This window comes from Eupeodes corollae, chromosome 2 (genome assembly GCF_945859685.1).
Source record: "Eupeodes corollae chromosome 2, idEupCoro1.1, whole genome shotgun sequence".
NCBI classification, from domain to species: Eukaryota; Metazoa; Arthropoda; class Insecta; order Diptera; family Syrphidae; genus Eupeodes; species Eupeodes corollae.
This window is the reverse complement of record NC_079148.1, coordinates 56,354,642-56,380,931: the sequence shown is the minus strand read 5'-3', so window position 1 is coordinate 56,380,931 and position 26,290 is coordinate 56,354,642. Positions and strand designations below refer to the sequence as shown.

Below are 26,290 nucleotides of genomic sequence, written 5' to 3'. Positions count from 1 at the left end.
ATTTTCTTAACTTGAAGGCAAAACTACGGTTTTAAAAAATATGGAATGTAAATATATTTAATAATAAAATATAATGGAATATCTCTACATGATTACAGTGATGATGTTTTTTTTAATATATATTTAAATTTGATTTTAGTTATTTTAATTTTTGTTTTATTAAATAAATTTTGTTAAATCGCGATTTTATAATTTATTTTAAATTTTTAATTTTGTTTGATTTATTTTAGTTATTTCATAACAATTCCAATGCGAAAACCGTTCAAAACAGTTGTATATAATTTTGTATATTTAGCTGCGTGATATATAAAAAAAAAGATTCATTGAGTATAAAACAATGAATTATTATATAATAGTATTTAGTTTAAACTTTTCTTTTTTAAGTGTACACTTGTGTGGTTGTATAATATGAACAGTAATTTTGTTTTCGGTTGTCTTTTATTGCTTAATAGTTAAGTACATACGTCTTTTTGAGTGTTTTTTTTTTTGTTTGTAGGTTGATTTAAGAATTGAACAATAGTATAATAATAATTTATAAATTACCATGCAATTGGATTAGAAAAATGTTATTTTTTTGTTTACTTTATGTTTATTCTTAATTAATTGTATTTATTTTTTTTTCTTTCTTATAAGTGCAAAACGCCGTCTTTGGACTCTGTAGCTGCATTGGGCGGAGTCGGTTGGATGTGGTTGTGTTGTTGGTCATCGAGAGTCACTCCAGTCAAATCGACTATTTCATCTTGGTCGTCTTGTTCGATCTCATCTGATGTGTTGGTGTGGTTGGTTTGATGAGAACCGCTAGACAATTGACTATTTCGAGAAAATGAACCCCTCCTGGGTGTAGTCAAAGTTCTTTGATTGGCTGGTTTGACTGTTATAATAAGATTCGAGCTGTTTGCGACCATCATATCGGTGACCTACATTCAATTTGTTAAAAAAATAATTTATAAGACTTTTGTTACTCAAAAATAAGCATTACCTGATCTAAAGTTTTTCCAGCGACTTCAATGCCGTTTACTTCCAATACCTCATCGTTAACAGCTAACAAACCAGTGCTTTCTGCCAAACCACCAGGTACCAATCGAGATATAAATATACCTGGCTGTTTCTCTAGTCCACTCGCTGTGACACGAACTGAGGTTCCATCTCTAAAAGCATCAATTTTCGAATAGAAATTAATTGATTTATGTAAATTGAAAAGAAAAACAAACCTTATATAAAATCCTAATGGCTTATCGCTACCATGCTTAAGTAAACGCACTCTACGACATGTTTCTGGCACAATATCAACATCGATAATAGCCGAAACTTGTCGAAAATCATGCGGATTTGATATGGTTGGGGCCTTAGTCTTTACTGGTGTTTGTCCAAGAATACTACTTATTATATTACTACGTGGTTTCATAGTTCCATATCCAGAGAAATCTTCAAAATAATCTATAAAATAAAATTGTATTGAGTTTTATTTAAAATTGTTGTTGCTTGATAGAGATTTTTAAATGTACCTTTTCTCTGGACAATAATTCTTAGTAAAGGCTTTGCGGTTTTTAAGGCTCTTCCAAAATTGTCATCGTTATTAATAGGCAATAAGTCATTATCACGAGGATCAATGTATAAAATCAAAAATTGTATATTATTAAGTCTATGTAGTTGTTCAATTAAGGCAGAAAAATTTTCAAAAGTTGTCGGCTCATTGCGCTTGAAGCCCCATCGACGGAATTCCGCATCGAACTATAAAAAATAAAAATAAAGATTATTTAATTATAAAATGATTTCTGAAAAGTGCATTTAAAAATTCTTAAGTTAAGAAGCTGCTAGCCTTTTTCAACTACATAATTTAACGTATTAAAATGTATGAATTCAATCATTCAGGTTTAAGTACCCTCAAGACAGAGGTGGGAAATATGATGTTTTGTAGGTGCCAAATGACGTCTTCTGGACTTTTTTTGCTTTATTTTTTACTACTTGAATAATTATACGTGGAAATATCATTTAACATTTTTACATGACGAGAAGAAAAGTGTACAACAACTAACACCGTTTATTTTTTCACTAGCCCTTTTTATTGAACTGTAAGTAATTACTTGCCACACGCAGAAATAGGGATCGAAATAAGTCTTAAGAACTAACACCGTTTCAAAAATAACATTTTTGAACTAATGACCTGTGCTTAATGTATGTATGCCTTTTGTACAGATTTGTTTTTTTTGAATTCATCCATTCACAAGTATATCTTTTTGCCTTCTGTTCCTTAATAAGTTATTTTTTGAACAAATATAATTGTGCATTCTTGAGTTCGACGAAGAATGGATCGGTTTACGCATGAACAACGTTTGAAAACTTAACAAATTAACATACAAAGTAGAAGTTTTGTAACTAAAATAGTGAGTATTTTTATTAGAAATTTCTGACGAAACAATGCACAAATAGTATGTAATCATATTTGTGAAGTGAAATCTTGAGGCAGATGTGATTTATTGAAGAGCAAAGATATTTCTGTGTTTGTTTTGAGAAAAACATTAGCGTCAATAAAAAAAAGCATATTTCTGGGAACGCTAAAACGACTATGTATGAAAAATATTTCATTATTGAGGAATGTAATTTGGTTTGAAAGCTAAAAGTTTGTTATTTCCTACATATTTTATAACTTGAAGGCAGAGCAAGCAATTATAAATAATCATTTTGACTTATAAAATAAGAGTTTCAAAATCAAGGATTGAAATAGTTGAGTTTTTATTCAACTTGTTTGAAAGAAAAAATAAAACTTTTTAAGTTCTAATTAATTTTTGTTTATTTATCCGAAAATTTTAAATGTAAACTTAAAAACATAAGAGCATCACAGTGTTGAAAGTAGGTCCCATAAATTATTAATATCAAATAAAAACTTCAAATAACTTCACAGCATTACAATGGTCGGAAAAAGTACTTTGACACACAAAATATAGTACATTTTTATTCAAATATTTTATTTGATCTGTTGACAAAATATAAAAATATGCATACTAATGTTAAGGCTATGAGCTTTCCAAATAACTTCATTTAATTTAATTCAATGTTATAGCTTTTCAGGAATATGTGGTGGAAAAGTATTTTGAAAAAATATTTTATGAGGAAAAAATGAGTTTGATGAAAAGAAAATTAAACAAAAATTGAAGAATATTTAATAGAAAATGAAATTTCCGTTGCTATTCATGACTTTCTGCAATCGGCCTGGTATAGATTTTACCAAATTTTGAAGAGTTTGCGGAGAAATTTCCTTCCAAAGTCTTTCGACTTCAGCGATTGTCTCTTCGCGCGTTCTTGTCAAGCAGGGACTCCTTTTTCGCTTTATATATTCCCACACATTTTCTATTATCTTTAAGTCGGGGCTTTTAGATGGCCAATCTAGTGCATTTATACCCACTTTCTTTAGAAAATTAGTTATCGTGTTGGCTTTGTGACAAGGTGCCTTGTCTTGCTGCAAAATGAACGACTGTCCAATCAATTTATCACCAGAACTAAAAGCGTGGTTATTTAAAATATCTAAATATTGTTGTTTGTTTATCATTCCATCGATTGCTACCAAGTCTCCGGTGCCGTTAAAGCAAACACATCCGCAAAACATGACGGTGCCACCACAATGAGGTACTCGTTTGTACACAAGTGCTACTTTGCTTCGCATTTCCTAAGGATTCTGCAAAAAGTTTTCTTTTTTGATGCGTGTTACTCAAAACAGTTCTCATCAGCTTGTGTAATTTTATTTGGCAAACTGCAGGCGTTTAAGCTTATTTTTTTTGGGATATTTGGGGTATTGTTCTGGCTATGTATGTAAGTACCAAAGTCAGCCTCCTTAAAACAATTTCTTACAGTTTTTTCTAACTCCTTTTTAATTTCAATTGCTGCAGATTTTGCGGTGTTCAGCACATTTTATTTAGACATTCTGACTATTAAACGGTCATCTTTCTTGGAAGTCTTGCGTGGTCGGCCTGAACGTGGAACATTTCGCGTGGATTTGTTTTCTTTTTTGCTTATTTATTTGGTAATAGACAGTTTGGCGAGGAACTTTATTATAAACTAATTTTTCGTAAATGTCGTCAAAGTTGATGAATTCTATTAAAAAGGGACAATACAAATAGGAAATCTCAACTCTGATCACTCAGAGAACTCACGCGACACGAAAGAAACTGCAAAGATTACTATGTCAAAATACTTTTTCCTGTTAGTTATGGCTCTATCAATTCATTAAAAGAATGCATGAGAAAAATAAAAATATTTCTGGATTTTACCGTCGCCTAGGTGCTTGTTTTTTATTTGAGTTGCAAAGGATTCAATTTAAATGTCTCAGTTTAACATATCAAGTGGTCTAGCATTACAAATAGTATTGTCAAAATACTTTTTCTGACCATTGTAGAATTAATTACAAAAAGAAACTTCAAAGTTTCAATCTTCATACCAGAGTATTAATGTCTTATATGCAAAGATCTTTTATATCTTCCTATTCTTCACAAACTGGAATCATTTCAGGGTCATGAGCCATGAGTCTTTTATAAAGTTGGTATAAGTCTTTCGTATTTAACCTAATCAACGCCGAAGTGTAGTGAAATCAGCTTTGAGACATCCCTTTTGTTCTTATCTTTGATCACATTCAAAAAATCCATAGGCAGATCATTTATTTTCATATTAGACAATTTTTCATAAAAATATTCGCACAGAATTTGTTTTGAGTAATAAAAACTGTTTCGACTGGTCGAACTTAAAGTGACAACTTCCAGGAGTTGCGGTTTTTTGTTCCAGTTTTAAAACAGTGCATTCGGAGCTTCTCAAATGGATAATGGTATTTTTTTTCTTTTTCTATCTTTCCAAACACCCTACCTGGTGGGGTAAAAGAATTTCCCTCGGTTACTTTCACTTGCATTCAAAAATAATAGTTTTCCTACAAAATTGTGTTTGTATAGGAACAGATAAGTTTTGAATTGGACGGCTGAGTGAAAAATAGCAATAACATTGTTGATTCATCACGTTGCTTGAACATCTTCGAAATGTCTCTTTTTTAACCTATGTTACCGTTATTTTAACTGGCTAATGTAGTAAAAAATTGCTTTTCCGTTATTTTAACTGGTTATTCTCTAGTGAAAAGGCCTATTGCATTCCTTCTCTTAAGAAATTGAACCGAAATATTCACGCTTTTAGGAATGGTCATCGGAGTACCCCTGAGCTTTACTTAGTTCAAGCACAGATATTCGTTCTTTTGCCGTACTATGCGAATGTGAAAGTCTCTACGACACTGTCTTTCCCTGTCTGCAATACCCAGGAATTCAAAATCATTCGCCTAGTTTGAAACTATCTCTTCCTTTCATAATGCTCGCACTGTGAAGCATAAAAAGGCTACTAATACTCCAGTTATAACTTTCATTGGTTTTCATCATTGAGAATAAACACACGAATTTTTTCGGCAGGTCGTTTATAGCTATCATTAATAATATCTGTCATTGAAAAAAAAATCCTGATTGAAATCCACCGAAAATATTTACTGAAAGAAATCTGTCAATGGAATTGTGTGAAATTGAAACATAAATCAGTGGGACGATTAGTTTCACTTTTTAACATAAAAGTATCAGCTGTTCAGGAAAATGAATTTCCGTCCGCAATTACACTTTTTTTTCTCAAAACAAAATCTTTGTGAGCTTTTTGATTGATTAGTAGATAATTCTAATCTCTAATCAAATGGAAACACCGTCAAATATCGATTCAAAATCCGGATCGATTTTAATGATAGCTGTAAGTTTTTTAACGTAGTTTCTGTTAGACGGTCGTTCGGAAGAGACAATGGGTCATATGCTAAAAGATGAGAAAGTTCTCAGAGTCAGAGCCGACGAGCTTGAACTCGCATGTGAGATCGATCGAGCAGACTCGGATTGGGACTCGGACTCAGTTTCATAGGCAAAAAAACGAGTTCACTCTCTACAGGACTCAGTGATATCAGATCGATCTCAAAGCTTTTTGTTAATACTTGCACTACTTAAAACAGTTCTTTCTGTACGGTCAATAGAGTCAAGAAGAAAAAATGTCTTCTGAAAATTAAAGTGTAATTATTAACAATATTGCTGATATTGGTGATTCATTTTCGCAAAACAAATTTTTTTCTAGGTGCTCCAACGAAATATTAATTTACTTATAGAAAAAAAATTCTCACCAAGGTAAAGCTCTTAATATCAATTTGAAGTACTTACAATTTAAAATTGAAGTTTTCCCATTTAAAATGCATGTAAAAAAATGTTTTTTTTTTTTTAAGTTCTAATGCTAACTCACCTTTTACAATATTGTCAACGGGTTTAATGGACCTAATAGGGAATTTCACGCTCTTTAAAATTGCTTTTGTGTTTTTTGTGTAACTCACACTAGTTCGCCAGGAGGAGTCATCAAAGTTAATTTTTTTGAATAAATAGCTTTTTTGCGTATTTATTGTTTTATTTTATGTTAAGGCATGGTTCATAGCAAGAAGTGCTATTGAAGCTCTTTATCATGACTTAAAATTTATTGGAGTACAGAAAAAACCATCCAAAAGTTGCAGAAGCTGCTTTAGAAAAAATTTCTAAACATTAGTGGTACTTAAACGAAAACCTTACGGACTTTGCTCTTTTTAATAAAAAAAATATCTCGAGATGAAAATTTTAAAATTGTTGATTTGATCAGAAACAAAAAATCGAGCAATAATAAAAATTCTCGATTCACTTTCGATAAAAAGAATTAGGAGATAATATCATCTAAAAGAATAAGTGATTTTGTGAATCAAGAATCTCTCACTATTTTCGAAAAGTTTATTTTGACGTATGAATTTTTAGACATTGACCCTGACTTTTGGGAAATGGATGATGAATACATTACTTGCTGTGAAACTTTTGAAAAATTACGTGTTGTTAACGATACTGCTGAACGATGTGTTGCCCTCATTGAAAAATTTAACGAGTTTGGTACGTATGATGAAAGTCAGAACCAATATCTATTATTAACAGTTGTACAGCGCAGAAAAGAATTTCCAACATGTGCCAAAAAGCTGTACTCAGCTCTAAAACCTTAATTTGCTTTAAATGAAAATCGTAATTATTTAATATTTAATTAATTTAATAATTATGTTTATGAATATTGAGATGTTTACTAACTTCGCAATATTTTACCTAATAATGTAGGTAGGTAGGTAGAAATGGCGATCTTAAGGCAACTTAGCCTGAGATCCAATTAGCGCTGTAGTGCGCCGTTTTGATACCAAAAACTCGTTTGACCTGTGATTGAAAGGGACAGATTTATAGAGAAGCTTTATAGCGATTATGTTAGAGCCATTTTGTCGCAATGAGAAAAAAGATAAGGTCTCTAATCTTTGTCTCATATAGCTAACCATCATGCCACGGGTACTGCATGATGGGTTTTATTATAGGTGGGCCATATCTTCCTAGATATAATACAGTTGGGTAAATTGCTCCACCTTCGATTTGATTCAGTTTGGTAGCTAGAAAAGATTTTACCCTTCATAGCGACAAGAGGAATTTTAACCATTTCCGCAAGTGGGCTATAAATGGCCGATCCTTGCCTGGCTAGCTCGTCAGCCCGTTCATTTCGCACGATACCACTATGGCCCGGAACCCAGATCAGAGTGACACCGAGGTTAATATTCAGGCTCGCACGCTCATCGCGACATTGCTGGACCAATTTAGATGAGGATGTGGCCGTGTTAATGGCTTTGATAGCTGCGTGACTGTCTGCAAAGATAGCCGCATTTTGCCTTTGTTTAAGTATCTTACATGCTTGCCTTATTGCTAGCAGTTTTCTGAACCTTCTTTAGCTTATCAATATTATAGGCTTTGCTAAGAGCAGGCCACCACACAATCGAACCATATGTTAAGATTGGACGTACTACGGCTGTGTACGTCTATAAAATCATCTTCGACTGAAGTCCACACTTTTTGCCGAAAGTTTTGCTGCAGGCGTAGAAGGCAACACAGGCCTTCTTAATCCGTACTTCAATATTTAGTTTCCAGTTTAGTTTAGGGTCGAGTATAACTCCCAAATATTTTGCACTGGGAGACAATGATAGGATTTGACCGTTGAGTCGAGGTAGTGTTAAAGGCGGTTCTTTAGTTTTGGTGGTAAAGAGCAACAGCTCAGTTTTACTTTGGTTAACTCCTAGCCCACAACTCTTGGCCCAGCTGCTAACTTTCTTCAAAGCTGACTCCGTGATTTCACTAATCACAGATGTGTACTTTCCTGACACCAATAGCACCAAATCATCCGCATAGGCTACCGCTTTCACTCCAGATCTCTCTAATTTAACGACTTCCATGACCAGAAGCCATAGAAGAGGCGAAAGGACACCACCTTGGGGTGTTCCCCTACTCACGTGTTTTGTTTCGATTGTATTGCCTAGAGTGGCTCGAATCTTCCTACCACTGAGCATGGAAATAATCCATTCTCGAATGAAGTTTTCTACACCAAACTTAACGAGCGATTCTTCTATGGATTCGGTAATGACGTTGTTAAAAGCACCTTCTATGTCTAGGAAAGTGCCAAGAGTAAATTCTTTATAATGGATTGTTTAAACCATTTCCAAATATAGCGGTTAATCATCAATGGAAGACTTTCGGGTTATTCTGACAGTAGCACTAGGTCATCAGCATTTAAAAGTATATTAATTATATATCTTGTTCCTTCTGGAATGACCGTTGCAGTGATGAAAATAATAAAATAATGAGAACCAACAGAAGGGCGCTTAACAAACATCCTTGCTTAACATCAGTATCTGTTTCGAACCATTTTCATTAATGCGAACCCTTCCCCAAGTTTGTAGAAAAATGCGTTTCGATTCACAATTTCAAAAAAATTGAGATTTTCAAGGCATCAAATTCGTTGCAGTTATATTTGACGGATGATGATTTGTCAGTAATGACGTTAAGTTGCATTTTGAGTGAACAGATATAATCTGTCTGGCAGTAACTAGGTTAGTAAATATAGTGGTAGTTTTTTTCGCATTTGAAAGATTCTTTCCAAGAAAGTACTTGGTCAATTATGTTACTATATCAAATTGTTGACACTTTGTTCCCAAAGCTGACAACTAAATCTTGCACAAATAGATTTTGTTTTTATCATGAAACCTCTAAGAATATATCACAAAGTATCAATTTTGTGGTGCTACAACAAAACCTCTAGGAAACAAAGGGTTAAAAAGCTTCTAATTAAAGGTTGGGTTTAAGAATGTGCCCTTATTCCTATTGTCATTATTGAAAAAATTTAGAGAGACTTCAGCGAAAAAAACAGAATTAACAATTTGAACCAGTTAACCTGACTTCATACAGGTTCATTAACCCTAAACAAAATGGGTAAATGTAAATTAAAATCAAGAAGATTAAACTTAAATAAATTTATACAATTTTTCTTTCTAAAACTTGCAACCTTATATTCCTACTTCCTATAACGTTGATGTAGATTTATCTATTAAGAGAAATCTGAAGTGCCGTTTGTTTGTTTAAACAATTATTAGACTGATGAGTAATAGAAATCATGTATGTTAGATCTTGCTTAGATTATGCTGGATAACTCTTACGTTGTGGTCAAAGCTTCGACAATAATTTTGGAGCATACAATATAAACTCATGTACAAGAACTAACAATAACTTTTGCTAAGTAAACGTCTCATAAGCTTCAGTCACTATCTATCGTTCGTTTGCCTCCGTACGTAAATGGCTATGGGATATGGCTATAAAAATATTCCCTAAATGGTTTGTTGCCCATAAAACAATCAGACATAAATATACTCGAATTGAATTTTCCATGTCTCATTGTCTTTGACTATTTGCTTTGTATCGACCGCGACCCTAGAAAAATGCAAACGCAAAACACTATTGAATAACAATATTCTTCAACATTGTAACCAAATTGCATACAGGTTATTTGCGTTTTAATTTTTTTCTTTTTGTTGTATTGTTGTGGTACTGCCCTTGAAGTTAAAATTAAATTATCTTGACTCTTATCCAACATCTATCCAACAACTAAAATGACCAAAAACAATGATAATTTAAAAGAAAAATTGAGAAAGTCATCGGCAAGATGCCTTAGAAAATGCATTTCAATGAAAAACTGGAACAGGACAAAGTAGTGTTGTTTGCTCTTGCTGCCTGTTGCTTCGCCCCTCGATCGACTCAACTCATATGAGCTGCTGCAACAAAAGGCCTTTCATTCGGATGATTCAGTTGATTGATGTTTCATTGGAAATAAAAGTGATTAACTCTCGTAAGAAGCTAAAGAAGATCTTCATAGAATTTTACCCTACTAACTTGTTCATGGAATTTCGGATTAGGGAATCAACAGTGGACATTTTTCTTCTTTTCTGTTTTCTCCCTTTTCTACAATCTTTATACACCCATCAGTTGCAGCTTGTTACGAGTTACGAGAAATAAATTGGATTTACCTTTGATTTGACTTCTATAACTTCGGAATCAGTATTTGTGATATTTATTTTGTTTTTGGACATTTTCAAAACATGTATTTATATTTAGTTTAACAAAAATTTTATTGTATAAAACAAAATAAAAGTTTAAAAAGAAAACACTTAAAATAATTTAACAAAAAATAACATCACATGCACACACATAAGCGCGATTTTAAGTTGCCGTGTAAAAGATTTTGAAGGATTTGCATTTGTGTTTTGTCGTTGGTGCGATGTACGTTCTACGATGACATGTGAAACATGAAGTTGGTTGGGGTTTGTAAAATTATTTCGGAATTTACGATGTTAGAAATTTTGATTAACAGAATGCTTAGGGTCTTGTTACATTATTATCTTGTGAATTTATAATTTAACCTATTGTTTACTGTGGGATAAAAACAATGCATTATCGAATTAAATAAAAATCATTAGAAATGCATAAAGTAGATAGAGTGGTGAGGGTTATTGAGTTCTTAAGAAATAAGACGAAATTTAAAGTTACATTGCCTTAAGTAAATATTAAAAATGCGGTATAAGAAACACGCCATCAAAGAAGTAAGTAAGCAAGTGATGTGACTATAAAAAAAGCATGACCAATTTGTTTTTGAAATAAGAAATAAGAAAAAGTGAGGATTTGAAATTGTGTGTAAAATCAATAGTATTTTTATTGATGAATTTAGAAGTTTGTTATAGTTATTGGACATTCATGAAACATTTTGGTAAACAACTATTAGATGCGTTTGAAATTTTTAATTTAAAGCTACAAAACAAAATATTCTAGGTAAATGTCAGCATAAAATGCATAAAAGGACGAGAGCTGCTAATGAGCTCTTTGAGCATAAGAGGTGAGAGGAACGCTAAATTTACAGAAGGAAAAAGAGAGGACATGAGAAGCGTACGGTCGAAGATGTTGAGAGGTTTAAAAGCAGGAATGAAGTTCGAAAGTTTTATGAACAAGTGAATTCACAGGTACATAAACCTAAAACCGAAGGCTGCAAAGACGAAAGTGGAAACATCATAGTGGAGCCGCAGACAATGCTGAGGATATGGAAGGACCACTTATACAGACTATATAACGTCGAAGATGAACTGAATTCCGCTGTCAGGCAGGATGATCAATTCAATATAGACGACGAAAACCAACAATCCCGTCCTCCCAACTTAGACGAAGTAAAGATTGCCATATCTAAGTTGAAGTCTAATAAAGCCGCTGGAGCGGATGGCTTAAATGCCGAGCTCTTTAAAGCAGCTGGAGATAAGTTGGTTAGGAGCATCTGTCATGCGATTTTTTTAACATCGTGCTTGAAAGAACAGTGCAGAGCTCACACGTCAACACTAGAGGCACTATCTTTCAAAAGTCTGTCCAATTACTAGCATATGCTGATGACAATGACATAATCGGAAGAACTCAGCGTGATGTCAATGGGGCTTTTGTGAGTATTGAGGCAGAGGCGGCAAAAATGGGTTTAATGGTTAATGAGGGCAAAACAAAGTACATGCTGTCGTCAAGAAAGGACGGAAAGTGTTGCCATATAAGAACCATATCATCCCCGTCCTGCTATACGGTGCAGAAGCATGGACTATGACAAAAGCGGATGAAAGCACCTTGGGTCGCTTCGAGAGAAAATTTCTTCGTGTGATCTACGATCCCGTATGCATCATAGGGGAGTGGAGGAGAAGATGGAACGACGAGCTGTATGGTCTGTACAGCGACGTGGACTTAGCCAGAAGGGTAAAAGTCCAACGACTAAGATGGCTGGGTCACGTAGAGCGCATGGAAACCACTGCTCTGGCCCGGAAAGGCTTCCAATCCACAGGACAGTGCTGTAGAGGAAGACCGCGGCTCAGGTGGCACGCACAAGTAGAAGATGACCTCACCCAACTTGGAGTGCGAAACTGGAGACATCTAGCTAGGGACCGAGGTAGATGAAAAAGTTTGTTGGGTGAGGCCCTAGTTCACACAGGACTGTAGTAAGTAAATGTCAGCTTACGAAGCAAATTTTGTTTTTATTATTTTTGATGGATAAAGTTAGTAGCCATGCAACTAAGGGTAACCACTTTTCTTTTAAAAAATGGTTATTCCAGCTGTATATTTTCAAATGCGATATTAAACCAGATTTTACAGAGTTGAGAAAGTTAACAATGAATAACGCTTATGCTGTTTCAACCTGACCCTTGAAAGTTCTCTCAAAAATGGATCCCGATACGAACAAACTAATGGTTAATTTACACGTATTTAAACCTTGAAGTCTGCAGATAAAAAGGATGCAAAATATTAAAATCACACATGTTGGATAGGGAAAGAATATATATGTGTGTATTTACATTTTGGAAATACAATGTTGCATCAAGCCTTCACGAAAATGTAACGAAATACGCGAAAAAAAACAACAAAATCCCAAAAACTGCAACAAAGTTGAATATATTTTCGGATGAAGAAAAAAAAACTACAGCTTTAACAAAAGGTACATAGTGTTTGTCCATTATCTTAACCGTAGCCTTTAGGTGGCGTTGTAAGTTTTATATACAAAAGTTAAGTAAGCCACTATAAAAAGCTATACAAAGCTTACATTTATGCATATCGTAAAAAAGCGTACAAACTCAGAGAAGTATCTCAATGATGTCAGAAATGTATTGCAATTAGTTGCATAAATCTCGTACCTAACTTAAATTAAATTTGAATACGATCCTTGTAAACATAACAAAAGTGATATAACAACAAAAAGTTTAAAGTAAAATTTTGTAACAATTACAAAATTGTGCTATAATAAAAAAGTACATGTTCGTCTTCAATGTAATCTGCCTTCTTGCATTTTCTATATAATTTTCTTCTTTCTCTATCTGACAAACATTCATTTTATATTGAGCATTCTTTTCGTATGCATAAATCAAATGCAGATACATGTAAATCAACTATCGACCAATTGCCAATTTGCTTAGTCGACGCCCAGCCTTATAGTATAATTACCAGTACACTCTTCCATTACAACCGTAAAGAGTACAACCTTTTTCTTAACCTATATTCGTTCAATGGTAAAATCGAACGTAGCCATTTTGATCGACGAATATCAATGCAAAAGCAAACGTCAAAATATTTAACGAACACAAATGTGGTCCGGTGTTTTTTGATATATTCTTCCAAGCTAAAAATTTGTTGGTTGTTAATTCAATAATCGTTTACAACATTTTTGATAAAAGAATTATTTATTAAAAACTGAAAAACAAAATATAAATAAACTTAAATGATGGACGTGAGACCAAATCAAACCATTTACATTAATAATCTTAATGAAAAAATCAAAAAAGAAGAACTCAAAAAATCGCTCTACGCTATCTTTTCACAATTCGGACAAATATTGGACATCGTTGCTCTGAAAACGCTTAAAATGCGAGGCCAAGCTTTTGTTATATTCAAAGAAATCTCAAGCGCTTCGAATGCCTTGCGTACAATGCAAGGTTTTCCATTTTACGATAAACCCATGAGAATTGCATATTCGAAAACAGACAGCGATGTAGTTGCCAAAATAAAGGGAACCTTCAAAGAGCGACCCAAAAAGGTTAAACCGCCAAAGGCTCCAGCTACCGAAGAAAAGAAGTAAGTAAAATACAATATTTTAAACTGCATATTCTTAATGTTTATTTACATTTATTTTCACAGAGATAAAAAGAAAAAGACTGGAGGTGCAGAAAATGCGGCATCTAACTCAACAGCCGAACAACCTCCTAATCAAATTCTTTTCCTTACTAATTTGCCTGAAGAAACAAACGAGATGATGCTTTCGATGTTGTTCAATCAATTCCCTGGATTCAAGGAAGTGCGATTGGTGCCTAATAGGCATGATATTGCATTCGTGGAGTTCGCCACAGAGCTCCAGAGTAGCGCTGCTAAGGAAGCGCTTCAAGGATTCAAGATTACTCCAACGCACGCGATGAAAATTACTTTCGCCAAAAAGTAAACGTATAGCAATAAATTTTACAAAAAAAATTGTTTTTTTTTATTCACTTAAAACGTTGAGATTTTTTAAGTGACTAATCATCGAGACAACCAAAGATTCTCTCTAAAAATGATCTCATGAATAAATCGTTGATATTGTATTCTTTTTTTTTAAATGTTTTATCAAAATTCTATTACGCGTCGGTAACATATTTGTCAAGAGGTTTCCAGATAGGTTTATGTTAACAGCTGATGTAAATGGATGCACCATTTCAAAATAGTAACACAAACGCAAGGATTAAACACCAACCAACAACTTAAGCCTAAAAAGTAAATAGTTTTGAATGTCATTGGTGTCCTAAATTTGAATTGTTGACTTTTTTAGAATTGGTTGTAGAGAAAGCGGGTCCCATTCGATTCATATCCAAAATTTAAGTTTCTTGTTTGTGTATGGTAGGTTTCATAAATCAATTTGGGGATACTTTTGTTTCAACCTTCTATTTACTAGAAAAGCAAGAACCATCGTCTGCAGGATCAACTGGTTCGAAAAATGATAAATCAATCAAAACAAAAACACAAAAAGTTCGTCAAAATCTGAATAAGAATCATATAACTTACAATTTACGCGGTGAGTTGAGAATTGAAGTTAGTTAAATTTAAAAAAACAATTCTAAAGAATTTGATCTTTAGAACCAGATTCAGAGAGGGACATTGTGTAGAGGACCACTGAGGCACACAGGGCTTTTTGTTTGAAACGATGAATAAGTGACCAAGAGCCAAAAAGTCGAATCGTATGGTTGGTTAATGTCTATCGTTTGCTCAAGTACTATCAATTGGAATAGATTGAAATTTATAGTTTTGAAAGGTAAGTCGACAAAATAATTATACATTTTGTGAAAATGTAGAAGGCTTTGGAAATAAGAATTTTAAACTTTTATATCGAAAACGCTAAAATATGCACGTACAGCAAGGTAAGCACTTAACCCGTATAAATGTTTTTTTTTTTTTTTTTTTTATTAGAGTCTTGTTGTTTTACAAACAGGATATAATATATTTATTTATATATCAAAGAAAGATGTTGTATCAACAAAGTTTAAAATCGGAATAAGAAAATTTGTGACAACTAATTTTCTCATAATATTAAATATTAAAAAACGATTGCTTATGTTTTTCAATACCCCTTCTCAATCGTTTAAACCAAGTCTTAAACATACATAAATCTTGAAAACGTGTTGATTTTGTAAGAACGTCTGCAAGTTAATCCTTTGTTACAATAGACTTGATTTCAGTCAGTCCATTTTGAATGTGATCTCGAATAAAGTGGTGTTTTATATCAATATGTTTAGACCGTTTGCTTTCTAAATTTGTAGCCATTCCAATACATCCCTTATTGTATTTGTAAATTATTGCAGGTTCCATGTTAATTTGCTTAAGGCCTTGCAATATGCCTCGGATCCAAATGTCTTCAGATGTAGCAGCACTAAAGGCCATATACTCTGCTTCACTTGAAGAAGTCGCAACAGTAGTTTGCTTTTTGCTAGACCATGACACAGTATATCCATAAACTTTAAACGTTTATCCAGATACTGATTTTCTATCAATTACATCACTTCCCCAGTCAGCATCAGCGTATCCAATCAAAGGATTAGGACTACTTACTTCGAAAACAAGTTTTTTCTTTTTAGTCCCTTTTAAAAATCTCACAATTCGTTTGAGAGCTTGCCAATGAATTTCTGATGGGTTTTGTTGGTATCTTCACATGGGATCCAACTGGAAAACATATATCCGGTCTAACGCACATCATAATATACATTAAGCTTCCAAGCAATTCTCTGTAGGGCTTGTCAAGTGTAATTTCAGTTATTGTCTTTTTAAGTTGTAGTCCTTTTTCCATCGGGGTGCTATTAGGATTACGTTCTTCAATTCTAAACTTGCTTAAAACCTTTTCAATGCTGGATACTTGCCATAAATGTATTTTGTTTTCGCGAACATCAATCTTAATTCCAAGAAAATATTTAAGATTCCCGCAGTCTGACATCTTGAATGTCTTTTCCAAATTTTTCTTTAATTGCTCTATTTGTCTTAAGCTTTTTCCAGCAATGAGTTAATCATCAACATACAGAATAAGTATCTTCTTCTTGTCCCATCTTGGTGAACAAACAATAGTCGTGATTGGATCTTTTAAATCCCCATTGAAGAAGAAAATCGTTAAACTTTTTGTTCCAACATCGGGGTGCTTGCTTTAATCCGTAGATGGATTTGAGTGAGCGACAAAGATTTCCATCTGCTTCGGAAACCCCTTCTGGAAGTTCTTCCTTCAACTCACCATGTAAAAATGCAGTCTTTACATCTAATTGCTGGAATATCAGATTTTTGTACAGTCCAATGGCTAACACAATTCGTATGGTTGTCAATTTCGCAACGGGTGAGTAGGTTTCGTCCTCCGCTCCTGTAAGGAGCGTTTTTATCCGGCTCCCCATCCTTGGAGTTATACCTAGGATCTGGCCCTCCAGGTTGGGGGTTGTGCGTCGGGGTGACTTCCTGGCCACGTACAAAATTTCATAGTTGCGAAGCACCAACAAGCCTCGGATACGGATGGATTTACTGTTGACAACCAACGCAAACGAATAAAGGACAACGAACTTCGGATATGCACGTGGAATGTTAGGTCCCTTAACAGACCACGTGCGGCCGAAGAATTAGCGGAGGCCCTAGAACGATATAAAGCAGATATCACCGCCATCCAGGAAATACGATTGGATGGGCCGGGCAAAAAGATAATGAAAAACTGCGATATTTACTATGGTGACTGCTACCACGAAAACCAACAGCGCTTATTGGGATGCGGCTTCGTCATTGGAGCCAGACTTAGGCAAGAAGTCTTGAGCGCCTCATGACTATACGCAGCAAGGTTAAATTCGGCAACATTAGCCTGATATGCGCGCACGCCCCCACAGAAGAGAAAGACGACAACACCAAAGATATGTTCTATGAGCAGTGCCCTAGCTACGATATTAAAATAGTCCTGGGCGATTTTAATGCCAAGCTAGGAAGGGAAGACATCTTTGGTGGAATAATCCACCAATAATCCACACCTCAACATCCACAAAGGAACTTGGACTTCTCCAGATCAATCTACCGTCAACCACATTGACCATATTGCGATCGACGCCAGACACGCTTCCAGGCTACCTCGTTGTAGCCAAAGTAGCACTTCGGATTTCCAGACCCAAAGCAAAACAGGGAGATGCTGGGAGAAGGTACAACGTCGAAAGGCTACAATCGCCAGAGATCGCCAAATCCTTTTCCGACCGAGTTACAAGTAACCTCTTTCGAAGTTCTCTGCCACCAACACAATGTATCGAAAACCAGTGGCAACATTGCCAAGATGCAATCAGAAAAGCCGCCTCTGATGTGCTGGGTTTCAAACAGCCAAAAACAAGGAACCCCTGGTTTGATGAGGAATGTTGGCAGGCAAATGCAGCCAAACAACAGGCACACAGAGCGGCGCTTCATAAAAGGACGAGAGCTGCTCGTGAGCAGAAGAGGCGAGAGGAACACCGACTTCTCAGAAGGAAAAAGAGAGGGCATGAGAAGCGTGCGGTCGAAGACGACGAAAGCCAACAATCCGGTCCTCCCGACTTAGACGAAGTAAAGATTGACATATCTAAGTTAAAGTCTAATAAAGCCGCTGGAGCGGATGGCTTGAATGTCGAGCTCTTTAAAGCAGCTGGAGATAAGTTGGTTAGGAGCATGCACCAACTTATTTGTAAGATATGGTCGGAAGAAAACATGCCCGATGAATGGAACCTCAGTATTGTTTGCCCGATCCTGAAAAAAGGAGACCCTCAAAACTGCACCAACTATAGAGGAATAAGTCTACTTAACATCGCCTATAAAATCTTCTCTGCCGTAATATGTGAACGTCTAAAGCACATCGTCAACAACCTGATAGGTCCTTATCAGTGTGGTTTTAGACCAGGAAAGTCCACAGTTGATCAAATATTCACATTACGGCAGATCCTGGAAAAAACTCAAGAACACCAAATCGACACCCACCATCTTTTCATCGATTTCAAGGCCGCATATGACACCATCTACAGGGACGAGCTGTATAGAGCCATGTCTAGTTTTGGCATCCCTGCCAAACTCGTCCGTTTGTGCAGGATGACCATGGAGAATTCACGCTGCTCCATAAAGGTTTGAAACAACTTAACAGAACCTTTCGATTTCAAAAAAGGTTTTAGACAAGGTGATGCGCTGTCATGCGATTTTTTTAACATCGTGCTTGAAAGAATAGTGCAGAGCTCACACGTCAACACAAGAGGCACTATCTTTCAAAAATCTGTCCAATTACTGGCATTATGCTGATGACATTGACATAATCGGAAGAACTCAGCGTGATGTCAATGGGGCTTTTGTGAGTATTGAGGCAGAGGCGGCAAAAATGGGTTTAACGGTTAATGAGGGCAAAACAAAGTACATGCTGTCGTGTAGAAAGGACATACAACACAGACGTTTTGGTCAAAACGTCACAATCGACAGACGTAACTTTGAGGTAGTCAAGGACTTCGTCTACCTAGGCTCCGCTGTAAACGCAGAAAACAACACCAGCGCTGAGATCAAACGCAGAATAACTCTTGCTAACCGCTGTTTCTTTGGACTAAGAAACCAATGGAGTGGTAAATTCCTATCTCGAGGGACCAAAGTGTTGCTATATAAGACCCTTATCATCCCCGTCCTGCTATACGGTGCAGAAGCATGGACCATGACAAAAGCGGATGAAAGCACCTTGGGTAGCTTCGAGAGAAAAGTTCTTCGTGTGATCTACGGTCCCGTATGCATCGAAGGGGAGTGGAGGAGAAGATGGAACGACGAACTGTACGGGCTGTACAGCGACGTAGACTTAGCCAGAAGAGTAAAAGTCCAACGACTAAGATGGCTGGGTCACGTAGAGCGCATTGAAGCCAATGCTCCGGCCCGGAAATTCTTCGAATCCGCACCCACATGACAGCGCAGTAGAGGAAGACCGCGGATCAGGTGGCGCGCACAAGTGGAAGGTGACCTCACCCAACTTGGAGCGCGAAACTGGAGACATCTAGCTAGGGACCGAGCTAGATGGAGAAGTTTGTTGGGTGAGGCCCTAGTTCACACAGGACTGTAGCGCCACTTAAGTAAGTAAGTAAGTATGCTTAATAATTTTGGTAAAGATATTAACACCATTTGACCTCTAGAAACGGAGATAACCACGAAACAGCGGTTTTTGCACAATGTTTAGAACACCAAAAAGAAGGTTTAAACAAATTTCCAGATTACTATTTCTCATTCGGAGACAAGACTGTAAGTTTCTCAAAAATAAATAAACAGCAACAAGTTGTTTGAATAATTTATACCTAAGTATATATTTTTTTTAATTTTCTTAAAATTTTTACCAAGCAGTCGATAGATTAAAACCAACAAAAAAGAATAAAAATGGAAAATATTAAGTTAAAGATTTGCAAATGGCAATTTCTATTTTTAAAATCAATTAAAAATCCTCAGTACTGTTCGGACATGATAAGTACAACCAATGAGCTCCATCCCGTGAATGGAGAGCATCCCTTGCCTCTGCCAGTCTGATCGTCATATTGTTCCCAAATATAACCGCTTCTTTGGTATTCTCTGAATATATTACCGATCACATTCTGTCGAAGTTCATTGTAAATGGTTCTTGCATCGGCGGCATAGGGTCCTTCGATGCGCCCGTAGTGCCGCAAAGCCTTCAAGGCCAAGTAGTTAATGTTTATCCAAATTGGACCTCGCCAATATGGCGGGTCGTGTTCGGTATTGCGTTTCATGTAGAGTGGTGAAGTTTTTGACAGGGAACGCAGCCCGAACTTAGTCCAAAGTATGTTGGGATTGTGGATGTCTTTTAGGATCTTATTGAGGTACGGCGAGTCGTGATCGATGATCTCCAAGAGGAATGGGAACAGATTCGCATAGCCAAAAGTGGAATCTACGAACCGGAGATCGGGTTGCTTAAGAGTTACCCTAACCATCTCCAGCTGCTGCTGCTGATACTTGGCGGCATTGCGCTGGGTGATTTGGGGTCGCTTGAGCATAACCGAATCCGTATGCAGACCATAATCCGCATAGGTTTCTGTGAAGGGACTCAAATGGAGGTCATTGAGCAGCTTATTGTCCGACAAGAAGGAGGATGTCTCGTAGTACTTGGCATCGTTCTTGCCAAGCAATGTAGAAAGCTCTGCCATGACGCTGGCCGCAAACGCAATCCAGCAACGAAGATCGACATGGCGCTCCTGGGATGTTGGATGTGACGCCCTAGGAAAGTCATCCAGTCCAGAAGTTAGTGTTTTAGGGTTCAATTCTCGTTCGCTTTGGGCATCCCGACCTCGCCATTGGTATGCTCCCAGCACATCACCCTTTTGAGTGTTGTTAAACCAAGCGAACCATGTCTGAAGTCGAGGGTATAACCTCTCCAGAGTTGCAAAACGACCTTTCACAGAAAGCTCCTTCCTGTGCTGGGTAAGAATTTTTTTCAGCGTCAGAAAGAATGTCGGTGGATTTGCATTTGTGTTCCTTTGGATAACAAATTCTGCCGGAACCTTAGCCAGAGCTTCGACACCAAGAATCTGTTCTCGGGGAATCCATCCCTCAACGTTTAACAAATCAAACCAATGGCAGATAATATCGAGTGAGATATCCAAATCCCATGAAGAAATCAACAGTCCATGGAAGCCTTCATCCCAAAGGAATCCTCGTGGGAAGAACGATCTCGAGGGAACGGCAGTATACAAAGGAGCTTTCCAGTACGGCACTGGGTTCTTGGTGTACACGCTCTGCACCTTAGACGATCCATAGAAGTATCCAATGCTTCCAATCATATTGCTTACGGCATATTTGGCAAACTTCACCTCCTCAGCTGAGTAGCCCTTCTCACGTAGGTGAAATACTTCTTCGAATTTTTCGTTAAAACCTTCGATCTTCTCTTCGAGTGTTTTTGTGTACTCTCGTCCAACTGGCGGCTTAGGAATATCTTCGCCAACTGAAAAGCCCGAGGTCGACTGATAGGTGATGTCTATAGCGAAGTCCAATTCGCCAGTCAGTTGAACTGCGATAAAGTTCGGATCAGCTACATGGCTGGTTGATGAGATCATTTCTCCAGGCAAAGATATGAATCTTCTTCCTGACTTTGTGGTTACTTCCCTGAAATGGGCGAAAATAATTTCTTTTAGGTCTTTCAGAGAATGAGCGGCTGAACTCAAATGCGATTTGTGGAGCAGTTTGCCTTTGACTGGTTTGATTTTTACTTGGAATTCTCCAAGTCCCGATGTTTCTCCATAGATTCCGGGCTCAGACGACCGCTCGTCGGGAACATACTTGATGTGGCCGTTGGTGCGTTCATCGAGAGCAACATACCAGATAAGAGATATCTGGCTATTCCAGGCATTGGTGTAGTTACGTACACTGATCCTGGATGTCCAATCTCCACCGAACTGCTTACCAGGGTACTTGACAAACGAAGTCTTCAACTCAAAAGGAAGATCATGGATTTCCTGCATGCCAAAAGTCCTTCCATCGTGATGCGTCCATCCGTACGTGTCAAGGTTGTCGCTGATTTCACACCAGTGGCGAATGCCTTTACCACCATGACCCAGATTCTGTGGTGAATACCACATCAGTCCCATCACCAGCGAGTGGGGATCTCGTGTCTTCAATCCAAAGTAGTTGCCGGGTCGATACGAGCCCCAATACCTATCGGGGTCGTCCAGGCCGGTCCGTTGGACCATTTTATCACTGTCATAGGGAGTATTGACTCTAGTCTCTAGATATCCCAGGTATCCAAAGTATGACGCAATTGCCAAGCAAACACAACCAATGATGGTCTTCCATTTGCTCAATATGAAAAGACCCGAATCTGTGGTTCTGCTTCTGCCAGGATTCTGAGCTGGTTTCGATGGCTTCTTTGGTAGTGGGGTTTGTTGTTGAGAGCTGTGTGTACTACTGCTAGTTGTTGTCGGGGTTGTAGCCGAATTGGAGTTTCCTCCGGCTTTCCGTTGGCGTGCCATTTCTTCACTTCGTCGTCCACGTCAGCTGCAAATCTTTAAAATGTACAGGCATAATAAAAACAGGCACTCAAAGACTTAATCATTATGACGTACTTACTAAGCCGAAAGGGATTCTCTAAATAAAATACTAATAATTTTTGTTATCTTTTTGGATATTTATCAATTTAGATAGCACTTCACATAGCCTAGGCCATTTTTTGTGTATACAAATGACAGCCGAAAAGAGAAATGCAATAAGCTAAGCCGAGCAAATTTTGGAAACATCTTAAAACTTAACGAAGAAAGAAATGGGACTGTTTGAAGCGTAAAAGTATGTTCGATTATAATATTTTTCTTTAAACATCATAAAACCCCTTTCACACGAGGCAACTAGTTGCTTGAAATTTTGACATCATTGTTATAAAAGTAAGAATTTAAGATAACATAATAATATGAAACTAGGTTATACATTCATTGGTATATACGTGTTGATGTCATCTATTCCTTTTAGGAGAAAGAGATTGACACAGCAACTTTAACATCAACAAAATATTCGACTACAAAAGTCATGCGAAATAAATTACAACGTCAACATTGCTTTTGACAGCCGAACAACGAATAAACAAAATAATTAAATCATTTTCCTTCAATTTGAAAGAAAGTACAGACTTCTCAAGGACTATGGACTTTTTGAGAACCCTAATTCTTCTAGAAGGTTTTGAAAGGCTGTAGAAGTGTATCCGGTTTTGAAAACTCCGTACAGTATAAAGAAGTTTTTGCCGCTTTGGAGAGCCACTGCCACGAATGTCTTTAATATCTTTAAAAGCTTTATTTGTCTTGAGAATTCTCCATGGTCCCGAAGTGTTTTGACGATCTTAAGAAATGTTGATGTTTTTAATAAACCTTGAAGGTATGGAGGTGTTTTTACGGTTCTTAACAGTTTTTATGGTCTTAAATAGTTTTGAAAATCATGTAGAATGTGTGAGGTATTGACGGCCTTGAGGAATTTTTGAGGTCTTCAAGGATCTTAATGGTCCTCAATTTTCTTGTCAGCCTTGTGATGTTCCAATAAGAGGTCTGGGCAGAGTACGATAACTCAGGCGACAAAGTTAAATGACGGATTTTTATAGAACATTAAAAACAAGAATTTTTTACTTTGGGAGGGGGGTGTCTATCTCCCCCCGTTTTGGCGGTAGGGGAAATTTAAAAAAATATGTATGTTAAATAGAAAAAAATGATTAAATAATATTGGTAATACTTAAAACTAAGTTTTATACATTTTCTTAAAGCCAAAGCTTGTGTTTATTAGCTTGTTTTAAATCAAGTGAAAACTATGCATAGTTTTTGAAAAAAAATTGTTTTAAACTCAAAATGTATGGAAAACATATTAAAAAAAATGTTTAGAGTCTAATTTGTGAAAACTCTAAGATTATCTACTATTATTTTTTTAAAAATGTATTGCTTGATCAAAAACTGAAAATAAGATGATTTTATGTCTTCTAGTTCTTGATAAAATTGAAAATTTGAAGAATACCCGTAGCATGATGGCTAGTGTGTTGTACTGTAAGTGGGCTGTGGACAACAAAATAATTCCGGATAAACAGTTCGGGTTCAAGGCGGGTCATGACACAATTCATGCTGCGTCTAAACTCGTTTCTGATATCCAATGGAATAAATCAAAACAACAATGCACAGGTGCTGTTCTAGTTGATTTGAAAAAGGCCTTTGACACCGTATGGTTAGAGGGTCTTTACCTGAAACTGAGCAGGCTTGGCATAAGCAAGCCATTGTTGTATATACTTTATGATATACTTAATGGTAGAAAGTTTGTTGTCAAAAGTGGCAATGTAACTTCTACCACAACATTCTCAATTAGAAATGGTCTTCAACAGGGAGCGGTAAATTCGCCGATTCTCTTCAGCATTTACACCAGCAGTCTGATAGGTAGTCTAACAAAGGCAATTGCGTACGTCGACGAGCAAGAAGTCCAGAAGTCGGAGACAATTCTGTTCCAGACTCCGTTGGCTGGGGCCACGAGGGATACGTGCAAGAATTGGGGCAAGATGGTCATCGTTGATCTTCACGGGCAGCCATTGGCGACCAAAAGTGTTGTGAAGTACCTCGGTATCTGGTTAGATCAGTATTTATATTTCGACAGACATATAAATGCTGCTCTGACCAGGGCCAGAGGAGCCTTCGCTCTGACGAAACGGCTGTTTTTTAGTAGTTGACTTGACCCCAGAGTGAAGGTAATTTCCTACATGGCCCTCATACGGCCAATGATCGTGTATGGTTGTCCTGTGTGGTTCAACGTTGCTCCTTCCCCGATGGAGAAGTTTCGGGTGTTCGAGCGGCAGTGTCTACGACGCTGTTCCGGCTTATATCGAACAGGTGAATCTTCTTATGTGCATTACTATTCCAACGAGGTCCTATACAGCGGGGCTCGAATCAACAGAATTGACAATTTCGTGATAAAACTCGTTCGAGGTCACATTGCAAGAGCTATGTCATCGACCAACAATTTAATTTTCGGGGCGTTCTATCCGAACGACGAGTATTTTGAGAGTGTACGCTTGAGCGGCTTCATTCCACCAGAGGCATTCCTCTTTTTAGACAAATGCGGTCTGATACAGGATAGATTGGCAGTTCCGTTAATCTACCACGTCAGACGAAGAACCGTGGGTAGGCGACTCCTGTACAATCGGGACGTCATGGCACAAGACGGAGCAGAGTTCCTTCGGTTCAGTAGGGCTGTGTCCGAACGGGACCGAACTGATAGGGTGAAGCAGGAGAACCAGTTTTGGTGGCTTTAATCGGCACTTACTAGTGGGAAGTCGAGATGGGGTTTTAAGCCTTGGCCGGCTTACATACTTGTTTTATAGTTTTAGGGTTTAGTTTTAAGTAGAATAGGCATGGTGGCACAAAAAAAAAATAAAAAAAAAATTAAAAAATAAAAAAAAAACAAAAAAATTAAAAAAAAAAAACATGGAATATAAAAAAACAAAACAAAAATTAAAAAAACATACAAAAAAAAAAAACAGTAAAATATAGAAACAAAAAACGTTAGATTTACTGCTGTGGTTGTTCTAGTTTTAAGTAGTTTATAGGTAGAATAGGTAGTTTAAGTTAGTTTTATGTTTTATATTAGGGACCTTATTTAAGTAGTTTTTAAGCAAAAATAAAAAGGATATTGATAATAGGTTTTTTTTTTAAATTTTCTAATTAATAAAAATTAATAAAATTGAATTGAAGTTAAAATAGATCTTAGCGCCGAAAGGCATTAGTAGTAAGTGTTATAGTTTAACTTAGAGTGTCCGTATGGGACCATTAAGTTAGTTGTAAGTTATGGATAATTAGGCTAGTTTTATGAATTTTTGTCTAGCTTAAAAATAGGTTTAAGATTGAATTAATAAAAATAAATTTAAAAAAAAGTGCGTTGGACTGTCATGCCAGAGGTCTTGGGTTCGATCCCTGCCTATACCATCTAAAGTTTTTGTCACGGGTACTGCTTCTTTCGTGGAATGGGTCAGACTATAGTTTCATGACATAAAACTCTAAGTAATTAAAAAAAACAATTCTTAACTAATCTATTTTTGTTTAATGCCAATTAAGCTGATTGTATAAATACATTTATTAAATATCGATAGTTTTATATTGAAAATTGACGTTTCTTAAGATATTTTTTTATTTTCAGACCCCTCCATCGCTGAAAATACTCCACACAAGAATGGTCGAATGTTGTAAGTAACTAGCCCTGGTTCTCTACGAGGTGGCGCACCTTGTTCATTTCAGTTATGTAACTTATAGCAAATATGAATTCATATTTAAATCTAATTTAATTCAATACAATTTTCA

General features: G+C 36.3%; 3 protein-coding genes and 1 long non-coding RNA gene across 6 annotated transcripts in view; 2 read left to right on the top strand and 2 right to left on the bottom strand.

Annotated features, from left to right (window-relative positions):
* LOC129948009 (uncharacterized) overlaps positions 1-26,290 on the top strand; it is a 48,792-nt gene extending 22,502 nt beyond the window's left edge. For both annotated transcript variants that reach the window (XR_008781815.1, XR_008781816.1), the window contains exon 3: positions 26,130-26,290. This is a non-coding gene — a long non-coding RNA (uncharacterized LOC129948009). The remainder of the gene's footprint in view (positions 1-26,129) is intronic.
* Positions 89-10,677, bottom strand: LOC129948004 (partitioning defective 6 homolog gamma). Its single transcript, XM_056058804.1, has 5 exons — positions 10,436-10,677; positions 1,506-1,731; positions 1,212-1,437; positions 980-1,148; positions 89-917 (listed from the first exon to the last, which is right to left on the bottom strand). Exons 1-5 carry the CDS (start codon positions 10,496-10,498, stop codon positions 627-629), a joined length of 975 nt encoding a protein of 324 aa, XP_055914779.1. The 5' UTR covers positions 10,499-10,677; the 3' UTR covers positions 89-626.
* LOC129948008 (U1 small nuclear ribonucleoprotein A) lies at positions 13,553-14,548 on the top strand. The gene is made up of 2 exons (XM_056058808.1): positions 13,553-14,048; positions 14,112-14,548. The coding sequence occupies exons 1-2, from the start codon at positions 13,696-13,698 to the stop codon at positions 14,407-14,409; spliced, it is 651 nt and encodes a 216-aa protein (XP_055914783.1). The 5' UTR covers positions 13,553-13,695; the 3' UTR covers positions 14,410-14,548.
* LOC129948002 (uncharacterized) lies at positions 19,870-22,699 on the bottom strand. 2 transcript variants are annotated; one of them, XM_056058801.1, is made up of 2 exons: positions 22,550-22,699; positions 19,870-22,489 (listed from the first exon to the last, which is right to left on the bottom strand). In XM_056058801.1, exon 2 carries the CDS (start codon positions 22,454-22,456, stop codon positions 19,925-19,927), a length of 2,532 nt encoding a protein of 843 aa, XP_055914776.1. In that variant the 5' UTR covers positions 22,457-22,489; positions 22,550-22,699; the 3' UTR covers positions 19,870-19,924. The 2 variants fall into 2 exon arrangements, with proteins under 2 accessions (XP_055914776.1, XP_055914777.1); XM_056058802.1 differs by having other exon boundaries at positions 22,554-22,686.

Coding starts and splice junctions, on each gene's coding strand:
- LOC129948004 (XM_056058804.1), bottom strand. CDS start 10,498: ATGTCCAAAAACAAAATAAATATCACAAATACTGATTCCGAAGTTATA. Junction 1,732..10,435: donor TTATAGAAGTCAAATCAAAG/GTAAATCCAATT, acceptor TATTTTTTATAG/TTCGATGCGGAATTCCGTCG. Junction 1,149..1,211: donor CCATTAGGATTTTATATAAG/GTTTGTTTTTCT, acceptor TGATGCTTTTAG/AGATGGAACCTCAGTTCGTG.
- LOC129948002 (XM_056058801.1), bottom strand. CDS start 22,456: ATGGCACGCCAACGGAAAGCCGGAGGAAACTCCAATTCGGCTACAACC.
- LOC129948008 (XM_056058808.1), top strand. CDS start 13,696: ATGATGGACGTGAGACCAAATCAAACCATTTACATTAATAATCTTAAT. Junction 14,049..14,111: donor CCAGCTACCGAAGAAAAGAA/GTAAGTAAAATA, acceptor TTATTTTCACAG/AGATAAAAAGAAAAAGACTG.